The sequence below is a fragment of the Cyclopterus lumpus genome, chromosome 3, assembly GCF_009769545.1.
Source record: "Cyclopterus lumpus isolate fCycLum1 chromosome 3, fCycLum1.pri, whole genome shotgun sequence".
Taxonomy (NCBI): domain Eukaryota; kingdom Metazoa; phylum Chordata; class Actinopteri; order Perciformes; family Cyclopteridae; genus Cyclopterus; species Cyclopterus lumpus.
In genome coordinates this window covers 15,488,236-15,514,516 of record NC_046968.1, presented here as the reverse complement: position 1 = coordinate 15,514,516, position 26,281 = coordinate 15,488,236, and the positions used below count along the sequence as shown (strand labels likewise).

General features: G+C 40.8%; 1 protein-coding gene across 1 annotated transcript; it reads right to left on the bottom strand.

Annotated features, from left to right (window-relative positions):
* On the bottom strand, window positions 1-26,281 carry LOC117727815 (protogenin A-like). Its single transcript, XM_034528330.1, has 19 exons — window positions 26,215-26,281; window positions 24,690-24,992; window positions 16,827-16,971; window positions 16,578-16,711; window positions 16,028-16,324; window positions 15,733-15,892; window positions 15,099-15,346; window positions 13,202-13,366; window positions 12,059-12,364; window positions 11,149-11,337; window positions 5,199-5,294; window positions 4,895-5,081; window positions 4,038-4,165; window positions 3,741-3,911; window positions 1,953-2,123; window positions 1,694-1,817; window positions 1,396-1,537; window positions 1,002-1,115; window positions 1-429 (listed from the first exon to the last, which is right to left on the bottom strand). The coding sequence occupies exons 1-19, from the start codon at window positions 26,279-26,281 to the stop codon at window positions 1-3; spliced, it is 3,576 nt and encodes a 1,191-aa protein (XP_034384221.1).

Below are 26,281 nucleotides of genomic sequence, written 5' to 3'. Positions count from 1 at the left end.
TCACACACACACAGTCTCACACACTTGGAGAGAAAGTGCAGACTCAGAACTGCTCTGCGCTTCATGATGAAAGCAGCCGTTCTCGACAGACTCCATCAACTTCAGGTCAGTGTGACTTTCCTCCCGCAGCTCGTCTGGCTCTTCAGGGGGGGTGCTGCAGTCCAAACCTACGCTTTCCTCCGCCGTCAGAGAAGGAGGGCGGCTGCTGGTTCCAGACAAAAGGTTGGTCATCTCTGTCTCGTCGTGAGAGTAACGACCCGAATCACCGGTTGCGTGGCTGCCCTCACTGTTGGAGGAGCCCTCTGAGTCACCGGGACGCCAGAGCAGAGCCTGCAGGGTGGTGGGCTGGTCTGGAGACATCGAAAGCTCCTCTTCATATGTCAACACTGTGGTGCCCGGCTGGTAGGAGGCGGCGCTGTGTCTCATGCTCTACAACACAGAGAACATGTTGCTTCAGTTAGAGTGTTTATTTGTTGTTGTGTGATTGTAGATAGCTGCAACTTGATTATCTTATTCTGCCTTCACATGCTATCATCCAAATTATAAATAGGACCCTCAGAAGACTTTTTTGCAGTTCCTAAAAAGCCCTTTTTATAGAAAATACTAATCAAATGTGTTTACTTTCCTCTTCATGTTGTTTCTCTAAGAGTAACCTTTGGTAGATGAAAAAAAATAACAACAACATCTATACCTTCTTTACATCATTCATGATTCTTACTTACACTGTATTCATAATTACTAAATGAGAAAAAGATCACCTGAGAATGCCCTTTAAATATCAAAATGCAAGCTTAAATTAGAAGGCCTTAATTGCCTGGTAGTAAGATCAATTTAGGCCAAATACCTCCAACAAGCACCACCAATAAGGTCTGCTTAGGTTTAGGTCTACTCTTTTTATAAAGCCAGGTTTAGATGCAGCCTGAGGCTCCATTAAGGACAAGAGAGTCCCTTGTAATCTACAAACACTGGTAAGAAATTAATTGGTTCTTAATTAATCTTACCTGCAATGCTTCGCTGTCCTTTTTCACATTACTGCTGAAGGAAAACCATTTCTCTTTCTTCTCAGTGCTGGGCTGAACAGGGCCGAGATAATTTATAAGGAGATTTGTTCCACCCTACAAGTGAAAATATATAAATATATATTTGAAATTATTAAGTATGAAAACGTATGCGCCATAACCAGGACTTTATTGTAAAAATAAATATGATTGGAAGTGATACAATGTAGTTTCAAGAGTTCTTCCTTGGGTCTACATTAATTAGTACCTCTGTTACAAATACAATTTGGTTGCCAAAAAAACGAAAAATATTTGACACATTTCCGGAAAAACCACATTCCCCAATTATTTCAGGATTTTAGTGAGCGTGTTACATGCTGTATTGAGTGTCAAGTACCTTGGTGTCAATGAAATGGTTTAGGCTCATCATGGGGATGCTCACATCAGCATGTTCAGCTGGTCCCTCAGAGCCCAGATGTCCTGCAGCCGAGGCAGATGTGTTCACTCCTTCTCTGCATGTTTTAACAGCGGAAAATTTCCTGCAGGGACCAAACATGATGTCACTACAGTCCAATTAGTACCTCTGTTACAAAGACATGATTTCTGGTGTTTAACTACGCAAGGAAATGTGGCTTTTGCTGTTAGAAGCAGCAGCCAGTACATACAGTTTTGAAGCATTCAGACATATTTAGTACCTATTTTTCCCTCTGCAGATGATGATGAAAGCGCAGATGATGATACAGATGAGAGCGATGCACACTCCAACAGTGATCCCTGTCATAGACTTTTGGTCCAGGTGGTAGAAGCCATCAGAAAAGCCTATGACAGATGAAGCAACATTGAGTATCAATGATTTGCCAAATATGCGGTCAGAAAAAGCTTGTGCTTGTGAAAGGAAATCCCCAATTGTAAGTTATGAAGTGATTCTGTCAGGATAACATTGATATCACTGACCTGTGGAGTGGGTGGAGCCTCGAGGATCATGACCAGACGATAAATCTGCTTGGACTGTCAACTCTATCGTATGAGAAAACGGCCCATCACCCATCTTGTTGGATGCAGAAACTTTCACAAAGTAAATCTGGCCAGGCTTCAGTTTCTCCAGCAGTGACATGGTGATGGTTCCTGTTGGTGACATTTAACTCTGGTGTTTAACTGCACACTAACTGCACATTGTGAAAGAAAATCCAGAGAGTGAATACGTTTTGAGTTTCCCAAAATGTTCAACTATTCCTTTAATGTCTAATTATATTTAAGCACCACAACGTTAATTAATGAGAGTTAATCTTAAATAAACACCCATAGTTGCTGTACTGTTACCCCAATATGCTACTGTAAAGATGCATGTAAACCTCTGACTTTTTCAGTCAGCTGACCTTTGAAGAGCAGGATGCAGTAAAAAGACAAACATAAAAACAATCCTCATAGATGAAAGATGCTATGTGAGAGAAGAGCAGGGGGTCAGGGGGTCAGGGCTACACACATTCCCTTATCAAGTACCACCCAGTCTACACACCACCAGGGTCCCATCAGAGACCGAAGAGAGGTGGGTGTTCAGTTTGAGGGGATAGGGGGTTCTGGGCTAAGCTGGAGGAGCTTTGTGAACGGCTTCACTTTCAACCCCTTCACCAGGAGGCATAGTGTGTCTTTTTGTGTTTCCTGAGGTCATGTGTCCTAAAAAACAGCTTTGCTGCCTCAGAAACCGGATAGAGTGACAGCTTTATAATGCCTGTGACTGAGTGGAATGGCTGCTTTACAAAGATTTCTCATTTCCCTTATTGTTGGGGTAAAATTATTGTATTAATCATTCAGTATATTTGTTGATGTTGGTTTCCCTCTGCCTTTCTGCCTTAATCCTATAAAACAATATTTTTCTATGAACAGATAACTACCACTCTGTGAATCTGTTCAATAAAAAGTAACTTATGTCTGACACAATTCCCACATGTCCCATCCTAAGTGTAAATTAAAAAAACAAAAATGGCTCCCAGTTGTAATGTGGCAAACAAATGTGTTTTTCTTTGAGACAACTTCATAGGAAACTGAATCTTGCTTGAAAGAGTGCATTTAGACCAGCTGTAGAATACACAATGAAATGCGTTTTAAAATTTAGTTACTTAGTTAGGACTTAAAGAAACTGTTTTAAGATCAACGAGAAACAACACAGTTACACAATGGAGTCTGTATATGGTCAGTTTGACCATGATGAAAACTAATCAAATACATGATCTGACACGGACGACACTTTACAGGAGTGCAGAAAACATACAAACACCTGTGGAGAGCCTTCATTTTGCTTGTTCACATTGAGAATATGAGTTAAAAGCTGCATTTATCTGCATACTTTAGATTAATACTTGATCAAATGCAAACAGAGTGAAAAACAACCAGAAAGAGAGAATAAATGCATTCGACACTGCTGCACTTGTATTTGCATAAAGTGTATCACTCGGACAGATATGGTCTGTTTTTATAAATAGAAGTGGTTCAAAAGTGTCTTTGTGTGAAAAAGGTCAATACGAAAGTAAATCAAAGTCTTTGTTGTAATGGCATTAAACCTCCAAACTGGTAAAACAAAAGCAGTGAGCTCAACCTGTCATGGCACCATTCAGGGATCCCAATGAACAGAGACAAGGAGCAGAATTAAAGGAGTTAATGATTTCCAATGGACCATTTGTGTGGGGCAGGAGGAAGTCTTTGTGGTTCCCCCTGCATACCTGTACAACCTCTTTCTCTCCTTACCTTCTCTTTGCAGCACTTGCCATTCCCCAGCTATCCAGGCGCTTCTGGAGGCATACAGGATGGTGTAATGTGTCACCGCTACGTTGGGTTCATTTGGAGGTTTCCATGAAACCAGCGCAGTGTCTTCTTCAATCAGAGTCACTTTCACATTGGAAGGGGCCAGAGTGGGAGCTGCGTGGGTGCAGATACAAAGAACATGGTCAAATAAAATGACATCATAGCAGCAATCACAAACTCCTTGGTACACAACATAGATATAATTACTACGATTTAAATGTTTGATCATTTTGCACTCACCATCAGGGAAAGTGCTCTGATAGACTACAGGGCTCCAGGGGCTGGACAGCTGGTCAATGTGAAGGCGAATGGCAAATTCATACTTGGTGTTAGGCTCCAGATCTCGCACCAGGAGGTTTTGCTCACTCCTGTCGAAGAAAGACATAACAGAGGGTGAATTCATTCAACACGTACTACATTTCCTTTTTCCTAGATGAGGATCTATAATCAAAATCAGTTCTATGTGATTTGCTGAGGTTTTGAGATATCAGTAGAGATCACTCTAAAATAATACAATCAATGGCAATTGTGTGCCACAGAATACAAAAATAGATTCAATAATTTTAAAAGCTATGTGTCTTTCATGATATAATTATATTAAACCACATGCATTATGAAGTTTTATCTTGTTTGTAAACTGGTCCCTTAATAAAAGGTCTTGCCCAGTAGGTGGTGATATGGAGCTGTGCTGGCAATGGTGGAAATGAAACAACTGAGAGTTTCTGGAAACCGGTAAACTTTCCTCAACAAGTGTTAGGAAAGCTTTTTTTCTTCTGTTTTTGTGTGTGCGTAAAGTATTGTAAAGAAACTGTTTTGGTGATGTGATTCAGATGAGGCTGTGATATGTCAATAATATAATATGGTGTTAAAGAAGAGAGCTGAGATGTGACATGGCACTAACTCATCACACAGGAAGATACACAAACACACGTGTATTACACCTAGTTTCACATTCAATAAAACACTAATTACCCAGCAAGAAATCATCGTATAGAACGCACCACAAATGTATTAAAGCTGCATTCATCAATTAATAGTTCAAAAACAATGATTAAAGCTGCCTAAAATTAAAACTTGCAAGATGAAGAAATTCTTACGTTTGCAGGTAGAGCACCAGTGAGGCGTTCTGCAGGCCTAGTGGGTTGCAGCGGACAGTGTAGTTGAGTGCATGGCTGGAGGTGAAGGCAGGCCGACCCCAGCGCAGAAACACGGCGGTCGAACTGTTAGTCTTGGTGTACACATTGTGTGGAGGAGGTGGAGGGGGCACGAGGCGATCTCTGACAGCTGAGAGATACATTAAAGGTAATGTTATTTATTGTTCAAATACAAGCAACACCATCATGCTTCAGAGTCAGACACTCTTTTAAAAAAATGGCTTTTCAAGTTTCCTGTGGGACTTACAGACACATCCAGGAGTGCTGATGGTCTGGTCAGCCTGGTAGCCATCTCCCACAAAATTATAAGCCAGAAGTTTAATGTGGTACTTCTTCCTTGGGTCTACATTAAGAAAAAGAAAAGAGACCAACATGTCAAAATAAATCACATCATAGAAATGTGAAACACATAACGGTCTACTTGCAGTCTCAGATCTGGACTTTGGTCCACATCCATAGAGATTTCTCTCACCAACACTCAACAATTCAGCTTGGACCACAACACCAAGACAGATGACAACGTGACTCCTACAGCTAACAGGAAGCAGGAGTGATACATGAAAGAGACTTGGGCTGTATGGGGGTGGGGTCAGTGAGGTTCTCTGGTTTGATGGTGCGGTGGGAACCAGAGGTGAGGCAGTGTGACAGATGCTCAGTGCCTTAAGTCCTTTGGTCAGTTTCTGCAGCACTCAGGGCAGCAGAACAGAAGAGCTCCACTATCCATCACCCTGTCACCTCAAGTCTTTTGAGAAAACAAGAAGGCCCTTTCTACGGCCCCAGTCAGCCTGCTGGTCATTGGTCAGTGGACACTCCTATTCAGGTCCAGAATCTGGGGGTCAAATCGACAGACAAAATCCACAGTTGCAGGCCTCCGTGACCCTGAAGAGCCTGCACTGAGCAAAAGCCATCTGACCGAATCTCCCTTTTACCCATAAAAGAATAATGATTAGGGTTTGATTTTAATGCTGCATAGACTTTTTATAATCTGGATGATATCTGTCAACTCCTACATACAGTAAAGATAAATGCACACTGATCTTCAAGCTTTTGAATTAACGTATCTCAAATACTTGGTCACACTTTGGTGGAAATGTGTATGCACATATTGAAAAATTGCAATCGAAGGAGTTTTTATTCTGAGATCTAGGAACTTTAAAATATGTTAGCGTGGGACCACTTGCCATTCTTGACATTGTGGTATGAAAATGATGTCTAATGTATGTTTGTTTATTAGAAATGTACCAGACTATAAGTGCTACCTTTAAATCGGTTGTGCTTACTAGTCACTGTGCATCAACTATAAAATATGCTGCAATAGAGGCCCCTCTAGAGCGATACATTCTTGCAGGCTTGTTTATTATTTATTTATTGTATTTAAATTGACTAAATAATCTTGACTCTATTAATATTATTACAGGCCTGTCTATCCTGCAGAAAGCACACTTCTACTGGTGTATGAGGTGTTTAGGGTCTCCTGAGAAGAGGCAGACCACAGGAGATGAATTTGTGTGCATGGAGCTTTGAGAAGTTTTGAAGGGGTGGAGTCTTTCTTCTTGCACCCCCATACAGCCCTCAGGAGTTTCACTGGAGCCAGACCAGGGCCAGCAGGTCAGGCCGAGATTAAACTCTGAAAGAATCTGAGGTCACGGTTTCGGAATATGAGATGAGCCTCATTATTTCTGCTCAGAGATTCTCACTGCCGAAAACTATTTGCAATGACAATTAAAAATAAAATAAAAATACAACACACTAATCACTGACATGAACTGCATTATGAATTTAATGAAGGGTAGATAATTATCAAAGACTAATCTCAAGGAAAGTAAGTTGATATATTTATTTGTCTTATTGCAAGAGATGAATAAAACCAGAAAGCCTGCACTTTTGTACAATGTCCACCTTGTTATCCAAAGTTTTTTGCCCAGTTTGTTATTCCTTAGTGTCGACCTCTAAAGAGGAGCAGGCACATAGTATGCACCTCTACCCATCCCCACAATACAATGGGCCTGTCTTAATTATGCAAGAGAGTAGCTCCGCGAGGGGGGAAGCTGTGACATCTGGGCCACGACCTTTGACATGGAATTTGGGCAAGCTAAATCCTGCAAAAGGAGGGGTGATAGGCCTCTCTCTGAGGGGGGGGGAGGGTCAAGCAGAGGAAGTGAGAACAGGGAAATTTCAAGTCAAAATAAAATGCCACTTAATAGGTGATAACACAGTGTCCTGATCAGAGAACGCTAGGAGGAAAAGTTAGTTGTTCACTCACAATGTAGTGAACAACTGCAAAATAGTTATTATTGATTGAATGCATTATACTTTTCAATACTGATATTAAGCCTGCAACTAACATGTCTTTCTATTATTGGCCCCAAACCAAATGATATTCAGATTACAGTGACATACAACATATAAAAGCAGCAATCTTCACATTTCAAAAGCTGGAAACATTAATTGTTGGCATTTTTGCTTGAGTAAAAGACTTAAATGATTAATCCATTATCAACCTTTATGCTAATTCATTTTCAATTAATCTACTAATTATTTTCAATCTGATATAGCAGTGAATGCAGAACTAGAGTTACAAAACATAAATGTGGCTGCATTACCACACGTTACATTCTTAGAGTACTGCGTTTTGCTAGAGTTTTCATTTCTTTAGTGAAGACATTTCCCTGTCCTTCCCACTGAGATAAATCTCACATGGCCTTACTCCCATAAATTATGCTGTTTGTATTAAAGGACATATTTGAGCCATTTGTGATCACCCTTTTTTCTTTACAGCCAAAATGACGATCCTGTTGGCCTCTGAGCTTTTTGTTCTGCCCTGTGAAAGGCCCCCCAGGCTGCGGCAAGCCAGGCCTGAACAGGGGCCATAAACGTCAACTCCTGCATGAACCCTCACACCAGCATCTATCTTCTCTCCATCTCTCTCCTCCCTCTCTCTCTTTTGCTCTTACCCATGCAAATCAACACAGACGCATCCTGACATACACACTAAGCAGAAACATTGAATGTTGGAGTACAAATCTAGTTTTTACAGTAAGCATGTTTTGCCTTGTGAAACAAAAAAAGTGGACAAGATGTAAGATGGCCTGCAGCTATGAGATACATCTACAGTTGTGCACACAGAGCTGCCTGGTGCCAACAGGTATGAGAGGTATTTAAGCCTTGACTATGACTACACGTTCGTCTCACGAGCCAAGCAGAGAATTAACATACGAGGAAAGGTCCCAACACTGTGTCATTTCTACCCAACTGGAGCCTCTCAAACACATTCCTGTCTCTTGGGGTGTGCTTTCAATCGTCTGGATTGGACATAAGTGATAAATTAACAGCCAGCTCCAAGCATGGCCTTCTGCAGACCTACAAAGAGCTAAATCTGCAGCATCCAGTTTTGTTACAACTGGCAGTTCAGAAATCAATGCTATTGGCAAAAAAGGGATGGCCTCTGTTGGATTATAGGAATTGCCATTGACAGTACGAGCAGATTTAATTTGCGAAGCGATCCCCTGCTGAGAACATTCCAGCTGCATTTGATGTTGACTCTTAGGATACATCCACACTACGTTTCCATTTTAAAACGCATATCTTTTGCTACATTTAAACAGAGCGTCCACACTAGGCTGGAGTTTTAGAGCACCAAAAATGAAGGAGTTTAGAAACGCTTCCGAAGCCGGGTAAATTTGAATAATTTTAAAAATTTTAATTTGATGTGTGTGTGAGAGAGAGAACGAGCAGGAGCTGCAGCGTTGTAACTAAGTCTGAATAATAAAACTTCTAAAAACTTTCTAAAAAAATGTGTCTGTGTGAGTTAACAGATGAAGATCTTAACTAAGACTACCGTTTATTATTAACCTGTAATTATCGTAATTATCGTATTTGGTGCATATACTTCCTGTGTACACTGGCACTCGCATGCCCAGTGTACATGAATAGTCATGCAATATTTGTTCTTAGGCGTGCTGCTAGTATGGACAGAAATCATTTGGAAAAAGATGCTGTGTGGACGGAGATCATTATAATTTGAAAACCCCGGTTTTAAACGAACGTATTACTGTGGCTGTAGCCTTACATAAGAGCATCTGAAGCTTCAATTATTTAGAGAGTCCTTTAAAATGCTGTTCCAAACATTTGCAAATAATGCCTCAGAAGTAATGTGCCAAAAAAAAGGTCAAATGATGAACTACGTAGTTCCTGTTCATCAATTTCAGTGTTACAGTACAACAGACATTTCAATAAATCAAAGCCTAGTACACTCTGTTTCAATCCAGTTCACTAGCTTCACTTTGCTTGGTATGACCAGCAGCTTATGGCGGCTAATGTTAGCTAACTTTAGATACGGTAGGCAATCAAAACCAGCCGGTTTTCTGCCGACTGGCCATGATTGGTGACCAGTCAGTCTCATATTTTTCAGATTGTTTTTGCTGGTGAGGGTTAGGGTTAGGGTTAGGGTTAGCAGCTATAATAACAGCATAAAGCAATGTCTTAAAAAAGGAAGTAATAATTGGTGTAAAGCGCTAAAGCCATTTAGTCAGATTCCTTACAGCACAGCAGGGCTTTCTCTGATGCAGGATGTGTTGCCACACAGGGGGTCAGAAGCTTTTGCACAGTGCTGCAGCACTAATTAATGAGAAAGAAATCTCAGAACTGCAAGATAGTTCGCTCACAAGACACGCTCATTGTTTGGGCCACGGCTCAGTTGGTGAGAGGTTGCATTTCCTTTAGGTCTTGGCTAATAAACTATCTTTGTGGCTCTCAGAGCCAAACACAATGAGTCTTTGATGTCAATGCTCCTCCAGCAACCCTGCTCAAAGCAGTCATAAAACACATCATAAATCTGCCTCCACGGAACAGCTTCCCTCTCTTCAAAACACAGCCCTGCAGAGCTTGTTGATTTGGCTTAATATTTATCAGCAGTTGTGACTGCATATTCCTCTTCCTTCCAGAACATTTATTCAACCTTTGGTGCAATTGGATGAAGTAAGAAAGAGCACTCAGTCAACTTTCAAAAACTGCGGATCTCCACATATTAGTAGATGAAATGATAATAATGAAAATGTGACCATAACATAAAATAATCGAACATTCCAAACAAAGCAGTTCTTAAATATATTATCAAACTATCATCCCAGGCAGGACTTTATATTTCACTAAATATGTTTAGTAATTATTGCAATAGTAGTTGCCGTTGGCTTCATAGTAGGTCTATTGTAGTATTAATAGTAGTTGTGTTTAACCCATTGAATTAAATATCTAACTAACTAAATGCCTGCAGCAGTCAGAGTTAACACCTAAAGTAATTTATAGTGCCACCTCATCTTTCTTTTTTTCTTTCTGATCCCGTACAAGCACTCAGCTTCCTGATTTACAAGTCAGCTGCTGACCACCTGGTTGACCCCTCTACCCACAGATGGTCAGTTGTCCACTGCATTGGCCTGAGCCCCCTCTCCTCACTCAAACAAAAAAAGCCAAAATGAATCTGACCTAAAGGCCAGAAGAGCTGTGATATGTCCAAAACACCAACCAGCAGCTGCTAAAAAAGGCACACACTCTGAAATCCTGCCCAGAGGTTGAGAGGTCATGGAGGTGGGATGTGGTGCTTTTTTGTTGCACGGCTCAACACATAAGACAATTTATCACTCAAAAGCTGCCAATAAAGGCTGCTGCTGGTTTTAACCACCACAAACTAATTCAGTTCAAGTTGTGAGGTTAAATATTTTAAATGACGGTCAATACATGCATATTTTTATTTGAAAATATTTGGGGGCATGTTCAAATCTTTCTATGTTGTCATATTGCTTCACATACTCTTATATTTGAAAAAGAGTACTTTAGCTGGCTCATGATTGATCACGAGCACAATGATGTAATGATGGTAAATAATTACGTTAATTTAGGAATTAGATAAGAAAAGTATACCTTTTCCACATCACAACCAGCATTATTGATATGGACTTGTACTTTAAAGCACTAATGAGTTATAGGAGTTGTTTTTTTACTTTTTCCTCAGCAATATGCAAATATATGCAGCCAGGTGCTCTAAAATCCAATAATCCACTGTATAAAGGGGACCTCTGATGTAAATATGAAGCTTTTGTTTGGTTTTGTTGTTGAGTGTTGGTATTCATGAAAATACTGTATGATGGCCTGCATAACAGGTACTGCAGTGGCAACAGGTAACTCAAATGCTGAAAACTTACCGAGGCCGCCGAAGGTGTATGTATTTTCCAAGGCACGCAGCTGAACCGGGGCCCTCTCTGATTGGCTCTCCTCATGGTAGAAGAGTCTGTAGCCTTGAACACTGGCTGAGTTCCTGGGTGCGAGCTGCCAACGCGCCAAGATAGTGGTGCAGTTTAAAGGCTCCAAATGCAGCTCGGGAGCCATAGGAACTATAGAAAGAAGAGTCAGAAAAACATTTATATTTAGATAATAAGATTGATTACAATCCTATACTAACACAAAAAAAAGTGTTCACACAATCTTTTTGGGTCCATGAAGACGATAAAAGTACATGTGAATCCAAATAAACAGTGCTGGAAAACAGAAACTTGTTCTTGGAAAACTGTTCACCAAGCTGTTCCCAGACTTTAGAGGAAGTTCCTAACCAAGAGTTTTCTTTGAAAAGTGAAACTACCATCGGATGCCTTACCAGCGGTTTCACACTCAATCCAAACCAGACACAACTACACTGGCAGTCAGGGAGCAATTTCACAGATTTATATTTTAAGAATGAAGTTTGTCAATAAAAGACTCCTTTTAAACAGTTTGAACTGGAGGCAGAGGGCAATAGAGATGGGCAGGAAAAACAAATCCTCCCCTCCCCCACCTCAAAGCTTCAGATGTGGCTCTAAACAGCCAAATACTCTTTCCCACCCAAAGGCCTGAGTCGCTCCTTTTACGACCCATGACTGAGCCCTTCCAATGTTACTGACAGTGCAGGGCAAAGGTCAAAGAGTAACAAACGCAATGCCTTAACAAAATTATTAGAGCACACTCCTCTGCTGATTCTGAAGAGAAAAGTTCAGTGATAATTCACCTTTTTGCACCATCTGTCTGTATTTCTAGATGTTAATATTTTGTGCATGAAGGCAACTCCTGCAAAAGTTATACCTCGAGCACTGGATGACTTCGGAGTGCGGTGGGATGTCCAGACAGACTGCTCACCCCACCCAACACTGGTGGCAGCAACAATACGCAGGAGGTAGATGGTGTCGGGCTGCAGGTTTTTCAGGAGATGCTGGGTCTTGTCTCCAGGTAGCTCCATCTGTGAGACTGTATTGTCAGTACTGATGCGATAGGACAAACGGTAGGCGGAGACTCGGCCACGACTGAGCTTGTCTGGAAGTGGTTGCCAAGACACTTGGATGTCTATGGGACTGCGACTGGTGAGGCTGAGCTCAGGGGCACGAAGCGGAACTGTGGATCACAAGACAGGGAAGTTAAGACCAGAAGAACTCCTGTGAGCCAAATAAAGGAAAAGTAACCCCTCATGCTCTGAATATATGTTACTTTTGAAGGTTTGTCTTTACTAATAGGGAAGAGGAGGACCTTAGGATTGGGGTTCAGTGGCTACAATTCTTTCCAAACATGGTAGATCCCTGATAACAATATGACTTCATTCCCATGAGTTGCTTCAATTGGAACAGTAAGAGCTGAGAACTTGAGTTATGCATGAAAATGAGCTCAAACTAACAAGTGACCACCTTGCAACGAGCCGTGATTACAAATTGAACCAGAGGTGTAGAACGGGGTTGGGGTCAGAACTCAGCCCTCATTTGATGTTAACTACACACCTGCACAGTTTCGTAACAGCATTTTGCACGGCTGTGATGCTAACGCGGTGACAACATCTGTCCACAGGAATATAAATCTAGTACTCAAAACCGGTAGTTCCTAATACAAACTGACCCTAAAACTGGAAGGCAGAGCTAAATAAGTTTGCCTGGAATTTAAATAAAATTGAGGGGCATGGGATTCAAACACAGATACACAGACATAGGCACACACATACACATATATACAATGTGTACAAATAATTTGGATTGTCTCTTACATGAACAACAAAGCTCATTCCCTGCAGTTAAAATGTTCTGTAAATAAAACTCCCACTGGCATAACGTAGTCTTGGGGTCTAGATCCATCGGTTGGTTCTTTATCTGTCCATCTCCCTCTCTGTATATGACATGCTTCTGATTTTGCTTTCACTCTTTGAAGTTTGTATTGTCTGTGACCTTCACTAAGTGTAAGCCTCACCATCCTCGAGCGTGTGCTGGAACACGTTATCCGACATACGACTGGCTCCCATGGGCATGTAGGCCACCACGTAGAAGGTGTAGTTGCGAGCTGGCTCCAGGTCATCAATAATGTAGCGAGTTGTATCGTTTCCAATGACAACTTGATATTCCTCGTTGTTTAATCCTGAACAGAAGACATTGTAAAAAAAGTTTTATTAAAACAAAACAATTCAACAGTACTTCTGGACAGGAAACACCATCTCCAGGCCGCAAAAAATAATGTTGTTGATATGGAACAAAGTCTAACAAAAAAATGTTAATATTTTCATAAACAAGTATGTGTACAGTTTAATCACAGTGGGGATACAGTTTATGTTTTCTCTCATCAAGTAAAAAAAGACATTGGTCTATTCACCTCTTCTTATTTCATTACATTCTTATTTCATTTCATTAAATTAAACTCCACACAACCACCAGAAGGTCAAATACAATTTTCCCTCGAGGCCCAACACATTTTCATCCATAGTCTTATATATATATTAAATATTGCATAGCTAGAGTCTTCACTTCCCACAGCAATATTGTTTTTACATTCATCTCCAGATGCACTAGCTTTTTTTGTACTGTGTACACGTTATTTAATTAGAGAAGAGGAGCATAAAGGATGTATTTGTGTCCTGGGAAAAATGTCTGACTTGGTAAACAAGGTACTTGATAAGTAAAAAAAAAAGGGAAAAAGCTTTCTCCGAAGTCTGAATGCAGCAGTAAGCCTCTCAGAAAAGTGTAACAAAGTCTACCTTCCTGTCCAATTCACACCCTCCACAGCCCTGACAGAATACACACTTTTGGACACTCCATCACACGGCCTAATTAGTTCCTCCTTTCATTAGAGCTTCCAATTAGTGCTGAGCTTCTTTCTCTGTCACATTAGGTACAGAGTATACTGACTGATATTCAAGGTCAGTGAACAGCCATTCTCTGTGACTGGGACCCAGGAAATTGTGTCGCTAAATCTAAATCAAGTGCAAAAAAATCCCTCACAGATGCCAGTTATTCAATAAACCAGAGAGAATTTGTTCAACGTGGTCTTTTTATGTTGATCTCCTTATCCCCAACCAAATATAGCAGGTGTTCCTTTCTCTTCAGTTGAATTCTGTACATTTCCCCTCCCCAATGGAAGTTAGTGACATTATAATTAAGTGTAGTGCTTGGATGAACAAGCTGATATTTTTTTTGCATTGTTTGAATGTGACTCTTGTTGTCAAAAGCAAAAGTTCCCAGGAAAGCTGAAAGGCCTTTCTGCTGCCACATTTCAACCCTTGTGCTTTGAGTGAATAGTTTTGTGTGCATTCTGCATTTTATCAGTCAAAAGAAAAGGAACCTGCATCTTGAAACTCAACAGGGCTATAGAGGGTCTGTAGAGGGCTACTCCTATTTGTCAAGAAAAGGCTTGTTGTTCTTCTTTATCTTAAAGAAGCATTTCTTTTTTCTACCCATGACCTCTGCCCACCAACATAGCACTAATGACACATGGCCGTCAGCTCCCAGAATTTAGTTTCTAGACAGGAAGTGGCAACATTTAAGTTCCTAAAGCGCTATTTTTTGAGACTTTAAAGAGACAATGGCTTTGTGTTGTTGCAATGTGGCTGGAAATCCATGTTATCAGTGCCCCGGAGCTACACACTCACCTGCTGACAAAAGTTGACGCTGAACTTTGCAACTTCTGGAGGACCACCGTTGGCAAATGATGGATCATTGCAACAAAACAAAGCCTGTTAATGCTAAATGTATGTTCTTCTCTGTCAAAGGCCTAAATAAATAACGATAACCTTTCACTGGAGACAGTATCCCTGTGTGACAAACATAAATAAAAGATGTGATCCCTGTTGTCTCTTGTTTGTTTAAACGCCACTCACCTTCAGCCCTCATGTAGTGCACTGAGTAAGCAATAACTTTATCCGAGTTATACTGAGGCCTTTCCCAAGCCAGAAGGATGGCGGAGCTCGACACGGTGTCAGCTCCAATATTCCTGGGAGCACTCGGCCGATCCTCAGACATCACCACAATGAGCCTTGCCATGGAGAGGACCGATCCCTGCTTGTTCTCTGCCTGGCACTGATAGATGGCATCGTCCTCAGGGATGATCTGGTTGATGACCAGTTTGCTATGTGACACAGAGACACAAAGATGACGAGTGTACACACAGATGGCTTCATCCTAATGTTCCCTTTACCAGCATGTAATCAGTCTATAATTCCCTTTAACAAGCACTGACAGTTAAATAAGTAGCCGGAGCAAATTATAGGGAAACAAACTAAAATCCCATGTGCACAATTATTCAGTTTTCTTTCTGCTGTAGCGAGTGTAGTGAATTATTTATTTAAACGGTTTGCCAACAAAGACTGTTAAATACGTGTCATGGTACAGTAAGAGGAGTTAGGGTTCCTGTTTCCATTATCTCTGTGCATGCAGACGCAAACACATGTGATTGGCCGAGAAAGGGATTTATGGATCTCAGAAATTATTCCTTGAATATCAAGAGGAACATACCTGTTGTACATCTTGATTCGGCCATTGGAGTGAACCTTCTCTCCATTCTTGAGCCAAGTGATTTGAGGCGTTGGAACTCCTACAGCTTGACAGACAAAGCGGGCGGTACCGGCACGTGGACGGGTAAGGCTCTCTGGCCACTCCACCAAGGAAGGTGGTGCTTTAGAGGAAGAACATCAATGAGAAAAACATCAATGAGAATTTGGAATCCTCAAAACAAAATCCAAACATATATATATATATATATATATATATATATATATATATATATAGCCAAATTACAGTATATCTGTACCTAACACAGTGATATTGGCTGAAGCGACTGTATAATTTCGCGTGCCAGGAGTGGTGGCTCTGCACATATAGACTCCTCCGTGCTGGGGCTTGATGTCAGTGATAATGAGGTTGCCGTTTCCCAACACTTTGGTATTGTAAACATCAATAGACTTGCTGTCTGCTCGGCTCCAGGAAATGATGGGTCGAGGATTGCCTGTGGCCATGCACTCTAGGATGGCACTCTGGTGCAGCGACACTGAAATGTTCTGTGGCCCAGCGATGATGCGTGGCCTCTGGGGAAGCCGGGGTCTGGGAGCTGCAGGGACAGGGAGGAAGACAGCTTTAGTGCATGTGGTGGTATGTGACGGACATTGTAGATTTGATTGAACAAATAAGTTTATTTTATTTTAATTTTAATATGATAATTATATCCCAATTTCTTTCCTAGAATTAATTATAGAACATCCATCATATTTGATAGGTGTAGGTAAATGCAAACACAGTTTCTATTACTATACTATGTTTTGATGCTCTTTACAAAAAGCATTTGCAAAAAGAGTTTTACACACCTGGGGTGACAGTGAGGGTGGCCTCTGTGCTTCGGCGCCGGCTGGCAATATTGGTGGAGATGCAGCGGTAATTTCCAGCATCTTCCCGCTGCACCCCGTGGATCTGGAGAACACCACTGGGCAGGACTGTGATTCTGGATGACAGAAATATGGTACAGCATGTATTACTTACAATATAGAACAATTACACATCACACATTCACAATAACTGGAATATCATAGATCTGCTGAAACCAACAGAGTGCATACCTTTCAGTGGCAAGGGGTAATGTGACCCGATTGAAATCCCAAGTGATGATGGAAGGAGGGTGTGCACTAATTTTGCAGGAAAACCTGGCGACTGAGCCTTCAGTCACCACTATAGACATTGGCTGGATTGCAAAAGTGTAAATACCTGCAGCAAAACACAGCAACAAGAAACAATTTCATTACATTTTTCCCTTCAGAGTGAGATGATATAGACTGTCTTCATCTCTCTTCAGCCGCATATTGAGATTGTACATTTGCCACGAAGGCAATAAGGAGAGCAGTTGGTAACGGCTTCTACTAACACACATAACTGACGACATCTTGTTCAGTGGAATTTCTCTCTGATCATAGTCGCCAAGACAGGAAATCAGTCGACAGTGAGGTTAGAGAGGAACTCTAAATTAGCAAGGAAAGATGATAGAAGGGGAAGTTAAATCACTATCAATAAAACTTCTACCACTATTACCTAAACACTATGATAGACATAAAGTGTGTGTGGGAAGTATTACAAGATGATTACATTTTATTATCTAACTCTGCATTACCTCTCTTCCTTTCCAAACTCATTGATGCATTTCAGACATCCATCCATGGCTATTACCTAAAGCTAGAGACCTGCTGAGTGCTGCAAGAAGGTGATGAGTAGAGTGGAACAGCTACATCCTGCGTGGATAGGGTTTCACTGAAACTGAGCTGTCGTCAGCAACCAGCTGAGCAGCAAGCAAATACGGCCCAACGTGAATTACAATAAGGCCTTTTGTGGTCATCCGAACAGCCAACAGAAGTGTACGCATTTTGTAAAGATTTAAGTTGTGTTAGCATTTTTGTTAATGAATGCTCTTTTGACAGTGGTTCCTCCTAGGCCGTATTATCCCTAAAAGCCATTAAGGTCACCCACTTCTGAACAGTCCCCATTTGTGCTAGAAAAGCTGCAGAAGCCTAAGGTCAGTCATTTGTTAAAATAAATCAATTGCACTTCTGTTTGGGACAGAGTAACAGTAAGCATCCCAGCATGCTAACATGACATTCATTATCATAAAAATAATACATGGTACAAACAGAGATGGACAAATCAATAGACTGTAAATTATTTTTCTGATGGACCAGAAAAATACTGCTGTATAACTTTCTATTCTAACAAATGACATAATACATCATTTCAAATAGTCCATTTCGAGATGCAAAACTGCAACCTGCTTTTAGGAAGAAATGATCATCTCCCAAGTAATGAATAAACAAACACACGGTGGTGCTCTTCGACCTCCGTCCACACATCCAAAGCATCGTGCTGCAGTGAGCCATCAGCACTCAGCAAAGAAGGCACAGACAGGAGCATCAAGTTGAAACCACATCTCTCACGTATTCAGTGCAGGAGAAAAAGAAATCTCTTTTATTATTCTTTCATCTTTAAAGATCTTGCATGGAACCTACCAACACACATGGATAACTGTAATATTGATAAATGAATAAATCATTGACTAAATTCTTAACTAAACATGAGACAAATATAACGTTGTTTTACACAATGTTCTATTATGGTGTAAATAAATAGAATATTTAAAGGATCCTCATGAAACCAAAAGGGAAACAAATATTAACGGTGAAAATAAATGCCTGACTTGCACATTGCCAACCAAAATTATTTGTACTAAATTGTATATGTAATACTCTAATTAGTATATTTTGTTACAGTTACATGCCACACCATGCTGTGGTAACCTGTGCTTTCGAGAAAAGTCTACAGGCGATCCCTCCACTGCCCTAAACACACTGTAGTGTCCATGAGGAACAAGATGGATGGCTGTGTGCAAGCACTGTTTCCAGGTGTGGTGGCGCTAAACAGCAGGAGAGCTATGAATGCCAAAAAAAACATCCAGTGAATTATGACTTTTACAAGCGCTTTGCCTTCAAATCTAGCTGACATCTGTGGAGGAAAGAGCGCTTTTGGCCAATCCATCCAAAGGAAGGGTGGTAGTTTTAGTTTCTGAGATAAAATTATGAACAATAATGTATGGTATTTATAATTAGTAGTTTATTTTAAATTAGTTAGTTTTAGAGACGTATTTTGTCTGCTGGGTCTATTATTCCCCCATTATCCTAGTGTCGTAATGGGACCCAATACAAGAGACTTGAGAGACGTAAGAATCTAAATGACTTTATTAAATTAATGGATGTTGTTTACAACACACTGTCTGGGCATGTTCCCTCAAAGGCTTTGATCAACAGGCCGGGCATGTGCCTGTTATCATTCTTGTCGGACAAGAGGCAAACTGTTGTCACAATCCGATCGTTTCGCCATCGACACATTTAATCAAATTAGTCATGAGCTGTTACCCCTCTTAGATCCACTGAGGTTGTTTGATGTGAAGACAGAAGCAGGGGAGGCATTCAAAGCCCCTCCTTCACATGCACACCGTGAACCTCCCCCGACTGTTAACGCAGGCTCTCACAAAAATGCCATTTATGTGCTGAGGTGATATGACTGCAGGGCATGAGAGATGAGCTGCACTGATCCTCTGCCTCACTACTTTGCCTTTCAGTCAAATAATGCTGGATTGACAAACAGCAAGATGGTTATTGATTATTGATAAACTACTAAGACAAGGAGATAACTCTATAAGTGCTAGGGTTTGTCGAGCATTGGCCAGAGCACTACCGGCTGAAAATAGGAGACTGACCTGCCTTGAGCGATAATGTTTGCCGATGGGCATCTAAAGTGCAGATGAAATGATCAGAGCAAACACATTTGTTTGTGATTTACTTAAACTATCTTCCTTAAGCCATCTATTCCTTATGTTAAGTAGATGAAAATTAAATTGTTCACCATCACTGAGCATCATTTCATTTTAATCCATCAAAATATATACAAGAGGAATAGGATAAAGAAGAATACATTCCAAAGCCTATTCCCCAAAAGCACTTCCCAACAATCTCACTTCTGACCTCTGACCTCCACAAATCCTGGCAAACACCCAACTCAGAGCCCCACATGAACATCCCAATCTAGCACTACTGCTCACTGCAAACTGCCTTGAGATCTCCCAGTTTGTTCTCCAGCTGGGACGTCTTTAAATGCTGCTTTGTAATAATATCCCTTTCTTCTGTATCAATGTCATGTGCCAGTGGATGCTACTACAACAAATAAAGCCAGACATGAGGTACAGCTGTTACATGTTGAACCACAATGTTAAACCAACTGCATGCTTGACGTGAAGGGACAGCAATGTCAAAATTCAAAGCTAAAGATATAAAAATAATGAGTCTGTGCACATGCCTTATTTATCTCACTATGCTCCCCTGAAGAATGATGTATTTGCTTCACATCAGCTTGCAACAGATGGGTCTGCTGATGTCAGTGGACAGGTCAGGCCCAAACAAAGGTTCCCTTGCAAATACCAGCAATTAGTTCAGCCCTCTCTCCTCTGGTTTCTGTGGTCAGTTTCTCAGCAGGGTATAAGTGCAAGTGAGCTTGAACACAGAGAGCACATTTCACACATCTCATATTAAGCATGTGCACTGTTCTCTTATTCAGGTAAGGAAACACACTCGGTGTCAAACAGATAGCAATTATATAGCTTTAAATAGAACTTTAAATGTCAAATGTCTGTTACTGTATGCGTTAAGAAGGCTTTTACGTTGTTCTATCGGGGACAACAAAAAAAGTGCTGTTTGTAAAAATCCCAAAACAGAAAACATTCTGGAATAAACAAAATACTTGTTTTCATCGACAGTAAATGACAGTATGTTAACTTCAATCTGTTTTTAACATTGTGGATGAAGCAGTGTGTGTTCAGTTCAACCCACCCCCCAGAGTCCAATCAAATCATTTTCTTCTGATCCTGCAAGCTAAGTTGATGGCTTTCAATATCAAGAGGCCCATGAATCACTGAAACCTCTTGAAAAGTTGTACATACTCTTCTTATGGACCACAATCATGTGAACCTAAATGCACCACATGGTTACACCAAAATAAGTTTTTTTAGTACATTTACTTACAACTCACCACTTTAGTACACCACTTTTCAACTGATTGATGATTCCTTTACAATGTTCAGTGACCCCACTGAACATTAATAAAAGGCTCTTGGTAAAAAAAGAAAGCTGATAAGCAAGAAGGAGAAGAATGCAAAGCTGAAAAAGCCAACAAATCAATCACTAGGTGGCTGGCAGATGTGCTGCTGCTAAACACAGGCTGCAGGACAGTCAAGTGACCACTGGCCTGGCTAAACAAAGAACTATTCCCATGAGCAGCGTGACCTCTGAAAGCACCGTGCGGTGGGGGAGCGGTGTTGGAAGGAGCATTCATCCCCTCCTCCAACCCCTTATCTCTGCTCCAAAGTTTTCCAATCATTCAACAGCAACCTCCACTCACCACAAACAGTGGCTTCATTGTCTTTAATCTGCATATCATAGATATATAGGCTACATAAAGCTAAACAAGTAAATCTGTAAATAGCTACATTCTGTTTTTAACAACAGCTTTATACTTTGTCATGGCGTATTAGAAAAATAAATTGATGGCAAAATAAAAGTTGTGTTACATAATACGACAGATAAGTAAGAGAGTAGACCCACTGATGACTATAACAGCAACTGATAAAACTCCCGAATTGTTGGAGGAAAGATTTAAGTCCTGTGTTCTGTCTCATTGCCCTCCATCTATTGAACAACTTAAAGAAACCTTTGACCTCTGGGGCTGCCGTTCAGGGGAACCATGGTTACATTTCATGTCCAGTCGAGGAGAAAAACAAGATTCCAGGCTTTGAGTTGTCTCACATTAGGCCATTTTATTCATTCACCCCACAGCTCACACTGTGCGAGGTTTGCTTTCGTCTTATTGGGGTTTCTAATTGTGCCGAGCGAGTGCTAGTCAGTACCATTCCGTAGCAACTTATAATAATGCTGTGGTCCCGGTCTGAATGCCTATGGACACACCATTAAGGTAAAATAAACTTTGTACATGAATAGCAGCGGCTCCTTCAAATAACTCCTTTGAAGCTCATACTGATCTCAGGATTTTAAAAGAACAATATGCAGTATAAGATATCTAACTTCTGTAACTTGCTATAAGCAATCACACTAAAACTTTAATCTAGGATGCCATTACGAGGCACTGGCACTTATTCTGTGGGAGATACAAGTTGGATCGGTACATACCTTAAACAGATTGCTTTGGACGACAGTTGAAGTGGTCGCCACAAAACAAGCACTTTGCTAAATTACTTTTCATTCATCAAGCAGCAACAACATACACTACTTGTGGATCATGTCACATTTAAAATCAGCACCCCATCAGTGTGAATACGACACATAATGTGATATAAAACAGCTGAGCTGTTAAAACATATATCCTGCAACACTTGTCCTTTAATTTTTACATGATTGACCAGACGCCGTAAATTTCAACTGTTCCTGGAACTGGTGATTTGTCCCCAGCTTGTACCGCATCAATAATGCCAGAGTACAGCAGATCATTATCGTTACAGACTGGTCAGTAATTTTCTCAAACTATCATCATGTCTGAAACCACCCAGACTGGAATGCATACGTAAAACTCAACAACTCTGGGCAAATTTCACCCTCTGACTTTACACCCACATGGGGGCCACAACTGAGCCATACAGATGAGATGACAAATCTGATATTTTTCTCAGTTTTCGTGCCTTATGTACTTGTGATCACATGGAACAAGAGGGCAAAAAGGAAGCAAACTCAGGAGACATCTATCTCCTGAAATCCCAATCCATCTGAAGTCTATTGACTAAAGTCACATGGTCGGGATCATGTGTCACATTCCTTTTCATCGTGGTCAAATCCCTTCTCACCTTTGTGCTTTAGCAAACCAATGTTTAAGGTTACCCTCCATCATCATTGCATTCCTCAACGAACAGCAGGTCCAAAGCTTCAGTGCATGAGCATGGGATTGAAAAACTCCCCGAGGGTACTACTCCTGCAGACATAACACATCTTCTAGAGGACTAAGCTATAGGAAAGGAAATGGTAGCATGGGTCTCATAAAGAGGGTTATTGTAATTGGCTCTGGAAAAGTGGGACTGGAGGGTCCCCACGTGCATCTCTCTGATGTGAAAAGACCTCCGGACACACTTGGATCAACTTCATGTTCAGTTAACATAGATCAAATTAAAATGTTCCCATATTGCCAAAATCTCTGAGCAGACTGAACAGGACAACAGCTCCTAGAACAGCGCCATGCTGTTTGATGAGGATTGCCACCGTGACTTTTTAATCAAAATGTACACTTAGAATATATTGATATATCTGATGTTTAACTTTTACAATACATGTAATTAGCCTTTCAGTGGTGAACAGTTCCAGCTGTTCTGTCCACTGATATCAGGCCAAACAATTGCCCCCAAAGAAACTCTTTCCTTTTGCGAGCACGGTAGACAATGTGGACAAAAAAGGCAGAGTGAAAAGCTTTTCACCCTTTCACCAGAGAAGTAAGGCAGAAAACCATTGTGTGCAAAGCCTCTAGCTCCTGCTGACCTGGTAAGACCTGCAATAAAGTGTTGGTCACTTAGGCACTTGGGGTAAGGCAGTGGGACTGGGAACCAGTATGTGTGCGGGCACACCTCTCGCTGCAACCCCCACTGATACCTCTGTGTCCTTCAACTGAGCATTTCTCAGGTATGTGCAAATTTTACGAGCTTCCAGATAAACCCTCAAGCAGGTCTAAGTGCCATTTTAAACTAACTAGTAAAGCTTACTGGCCGCCTTTATTGCCTCTTAACTAAAATAATTAATGAACTATATATACTTTGTAAGTACCAGAACATATCCGACTTAAGACTGGGTACTCTACCAGAGAGCATTGGATGTAGTTAAGTACAACTTTAGAATAATTCATGCAAACTGGCTCAAGGAACTTAAAGAACTGTTATGTAACTAAAGCTAATTGCACCTCATTAAGCCAAAGTTAATTTACAATTATTCAAAAGTGCTGGCAATGTTATCCGCTCCTATTAATCAATGCTGGTCTGAGAGGACTTTTCTTTATCTGTACATGACAGCAGACTTTGTTTTTCTTTATCATCTGTTAAAAGACAATTATCAGAATTTTCAGCAACTTGGATCACATTGATGTGAAATTGACTTCAAGGTAAAATAATCGTCCACTGTGGAATAATATGGAAACACAGATTTCAATGCAACCCCAGGACAAGACGACCATTTTCTGCCCTATTGAATTGAACGTAAAATAAATCTTAAGCAATGTTAAATTTGCATGTAGTTACAAGTGAACATATTGCTGGCAGGGTAAACAGGTCAACATACATTCTTCAAAAGTGGCACAGCAAGATGCATGGCCTGTGGTGTTGGAGGAGGGGATGTAAGGTCCCAAAAAGCCAAGTCTGCCTAAAGCTTTTCTTCTCCCACTTTAAAATACAAAACCAACTTCGAAGGAGAAAGCGTTCCAAAAGGACAATTCTTAAAGTGATCAGGGTGCAATAACATGAAAGCCCCAGCTAGTGAATAGGGGTCATCCGCTCTTTAGCATTGGAGACCCGGTCTCCTGGACAGCTCCTGACCTTTCAGATCGACTGCCCCCTCATTAACACACCAATGGGCATATTCCTCTTCCAAACACCATCTTTTTTGGGCTCTAACTTTGAAGACTTTGTTCGTCTTCCCTCACTGCCACCAAAGCCGCCTCAAATGCAACGCTGAGCAGCAAAATAATGCAAAGTTTAAAATGCCGTGAAGAATTCATGCAGGGAGATTTGAATCTCACCTGATGATTATTGCAAATAAAAGGGAGCAAACAGCCAGAATACAAGACTTTAGACTCTCCATCCCATCTCAGGTCCTCAACACTTCATCTGACTTTAGCATGATACTCACTTGCGATTGTAAGACGAGCTTTCTGGCTCAGGATTGCGCCATACGTATTCTGAGCAAGGCACTGATAGAGCCCTTCATCTGATTTGTCTCCTCTTCTGCTCTCCACCTCTGAAATATAAAGGGAGCCATTGGAGAGATGGTACACCCGCTCGTTCTCCACCACTTTTACTCCATTCTTGAGCCATCTGACGTCGATGGGTGACTCTCCATGTGCCTGACAGTCCAAAATAACAGCTTCTCTCCGCATGACAGTGACATCATGGGGCTCCTTGATGAAAAATAACTCACTAAAGCATAAAACACCTGTAGAAAGAGAGAAGAAAAGCATGTGAGTGAAGGTGGTTACGGGCTTAAAGTGATTTAAGAGGTGAGTTTTAGGTCAATAAGTATACTTATTGGAGGCTGTGGCTCAGTATCCCCTGGATCAGTGTTTATAGTTTCAGATGGATACAAATGTAGCACTTATAAATAAATAAAAACTTATACAGTGAAATATTACATTTAAGAGGGTTGCAGATCTACTATCCCGCGCTTTAATCACATCGTAGCTTTCATTACCACTTTAATCCAATTATTTACGGCTCATAAAGTCACCAGCTGAAGGTGAAAGTTGATCCGATTAGTCGCCTCAGTTTACACAGAACATATTACTGAACTCTCAGGATGAGCTTTATAATGTTTCATTAAAGTGATCTTTATGGACCAAATAGAGAGACAGTGTCATTCCTCTAATTCAATATGTCAACAGAATACATTGCAGGTACTTTCAATTCAAAGCAATGACATGTGGACCTGCAACATGAAGCATGGCCACAGTAAACAGTCCTTCCTGAGCAACAGCAGCTCTGTGTTTGATATGATGTGTTTTGATTCTGGACCAGAAACGTGTCCTTGACACACTGCTGATCTCTCATTTCAGCTCTGTAATGGGATAGTCGTGCTAAGAGGATCAAGGAGTCGAACTGTAACTAAATACTCTGTAATACTTAACAATATAAATACTGTCAGTTTACTCTTGCTCAACTCAAATACAACTTGACAGCATTGAATGTGACTTTATAAAGAATATATCCCCTCTTTGAACGTTAGTGTATACCCTCATCAGTAACATAATCTCTTTATATTTAGCTGGAGCTTAGCACAGTGTTGAATTGAAGTAGCGTTATTATATAAGTTAACAAACCTTCCAGCAGTTAGAGCCGGTTAAATAGAGTAAAGCCACTGATAGAAACAACCGTTAACTATTTAATATAACATTAACGTTATTTCAGATACTAACAGCGGGCATTAAAAGAAAAAACGGCTTGAAAGTGAGCTGATGGTTTCTCGGCCAATTGTCTTGTGAATAAGAAACCACACGTTTAATTTATTATAAAATACAAACGCCAAACCCGGTTAATGAAGTTATCAGGGTGAGATCCTCGTGTCTTCATGCAGGTGACGGACAGTCACGTGTTCCTAATTGTTAAGAGTTTTAACGTTAATTTAACTCTGGAGCAAAATATAAACTGAAAACGTTCCTCACCTGAGATTGGAAGAAACGCCACCAAGAACATCCACCGCTGGTATAATCTCCTTCTGACAGGCGCCAT

Coding starts and splice junctions, on each gene's coding strand:
- LOC117727815 (XM_034528330.1), bottom strand. CDS start 26,281: ATGGCGCCTGTCAGAAGGAGATTATACCAGCGGTGGATGTTCTTGGTG. Junction 16,325..16,577: donor CACCCTCACTGTCACCCCAG/GTGTGTAAAACT, acceptor CTGTCCCTGCAG/CTCCCAGACCCCGGCTTCCC. Junction 13,367..15,098: donor GCACTACATGAGGGCTGAAG/GTGAGTGGCGTT, acceptor TCTTCTGTTCAG/GATTAAACAACGAGGAATAT.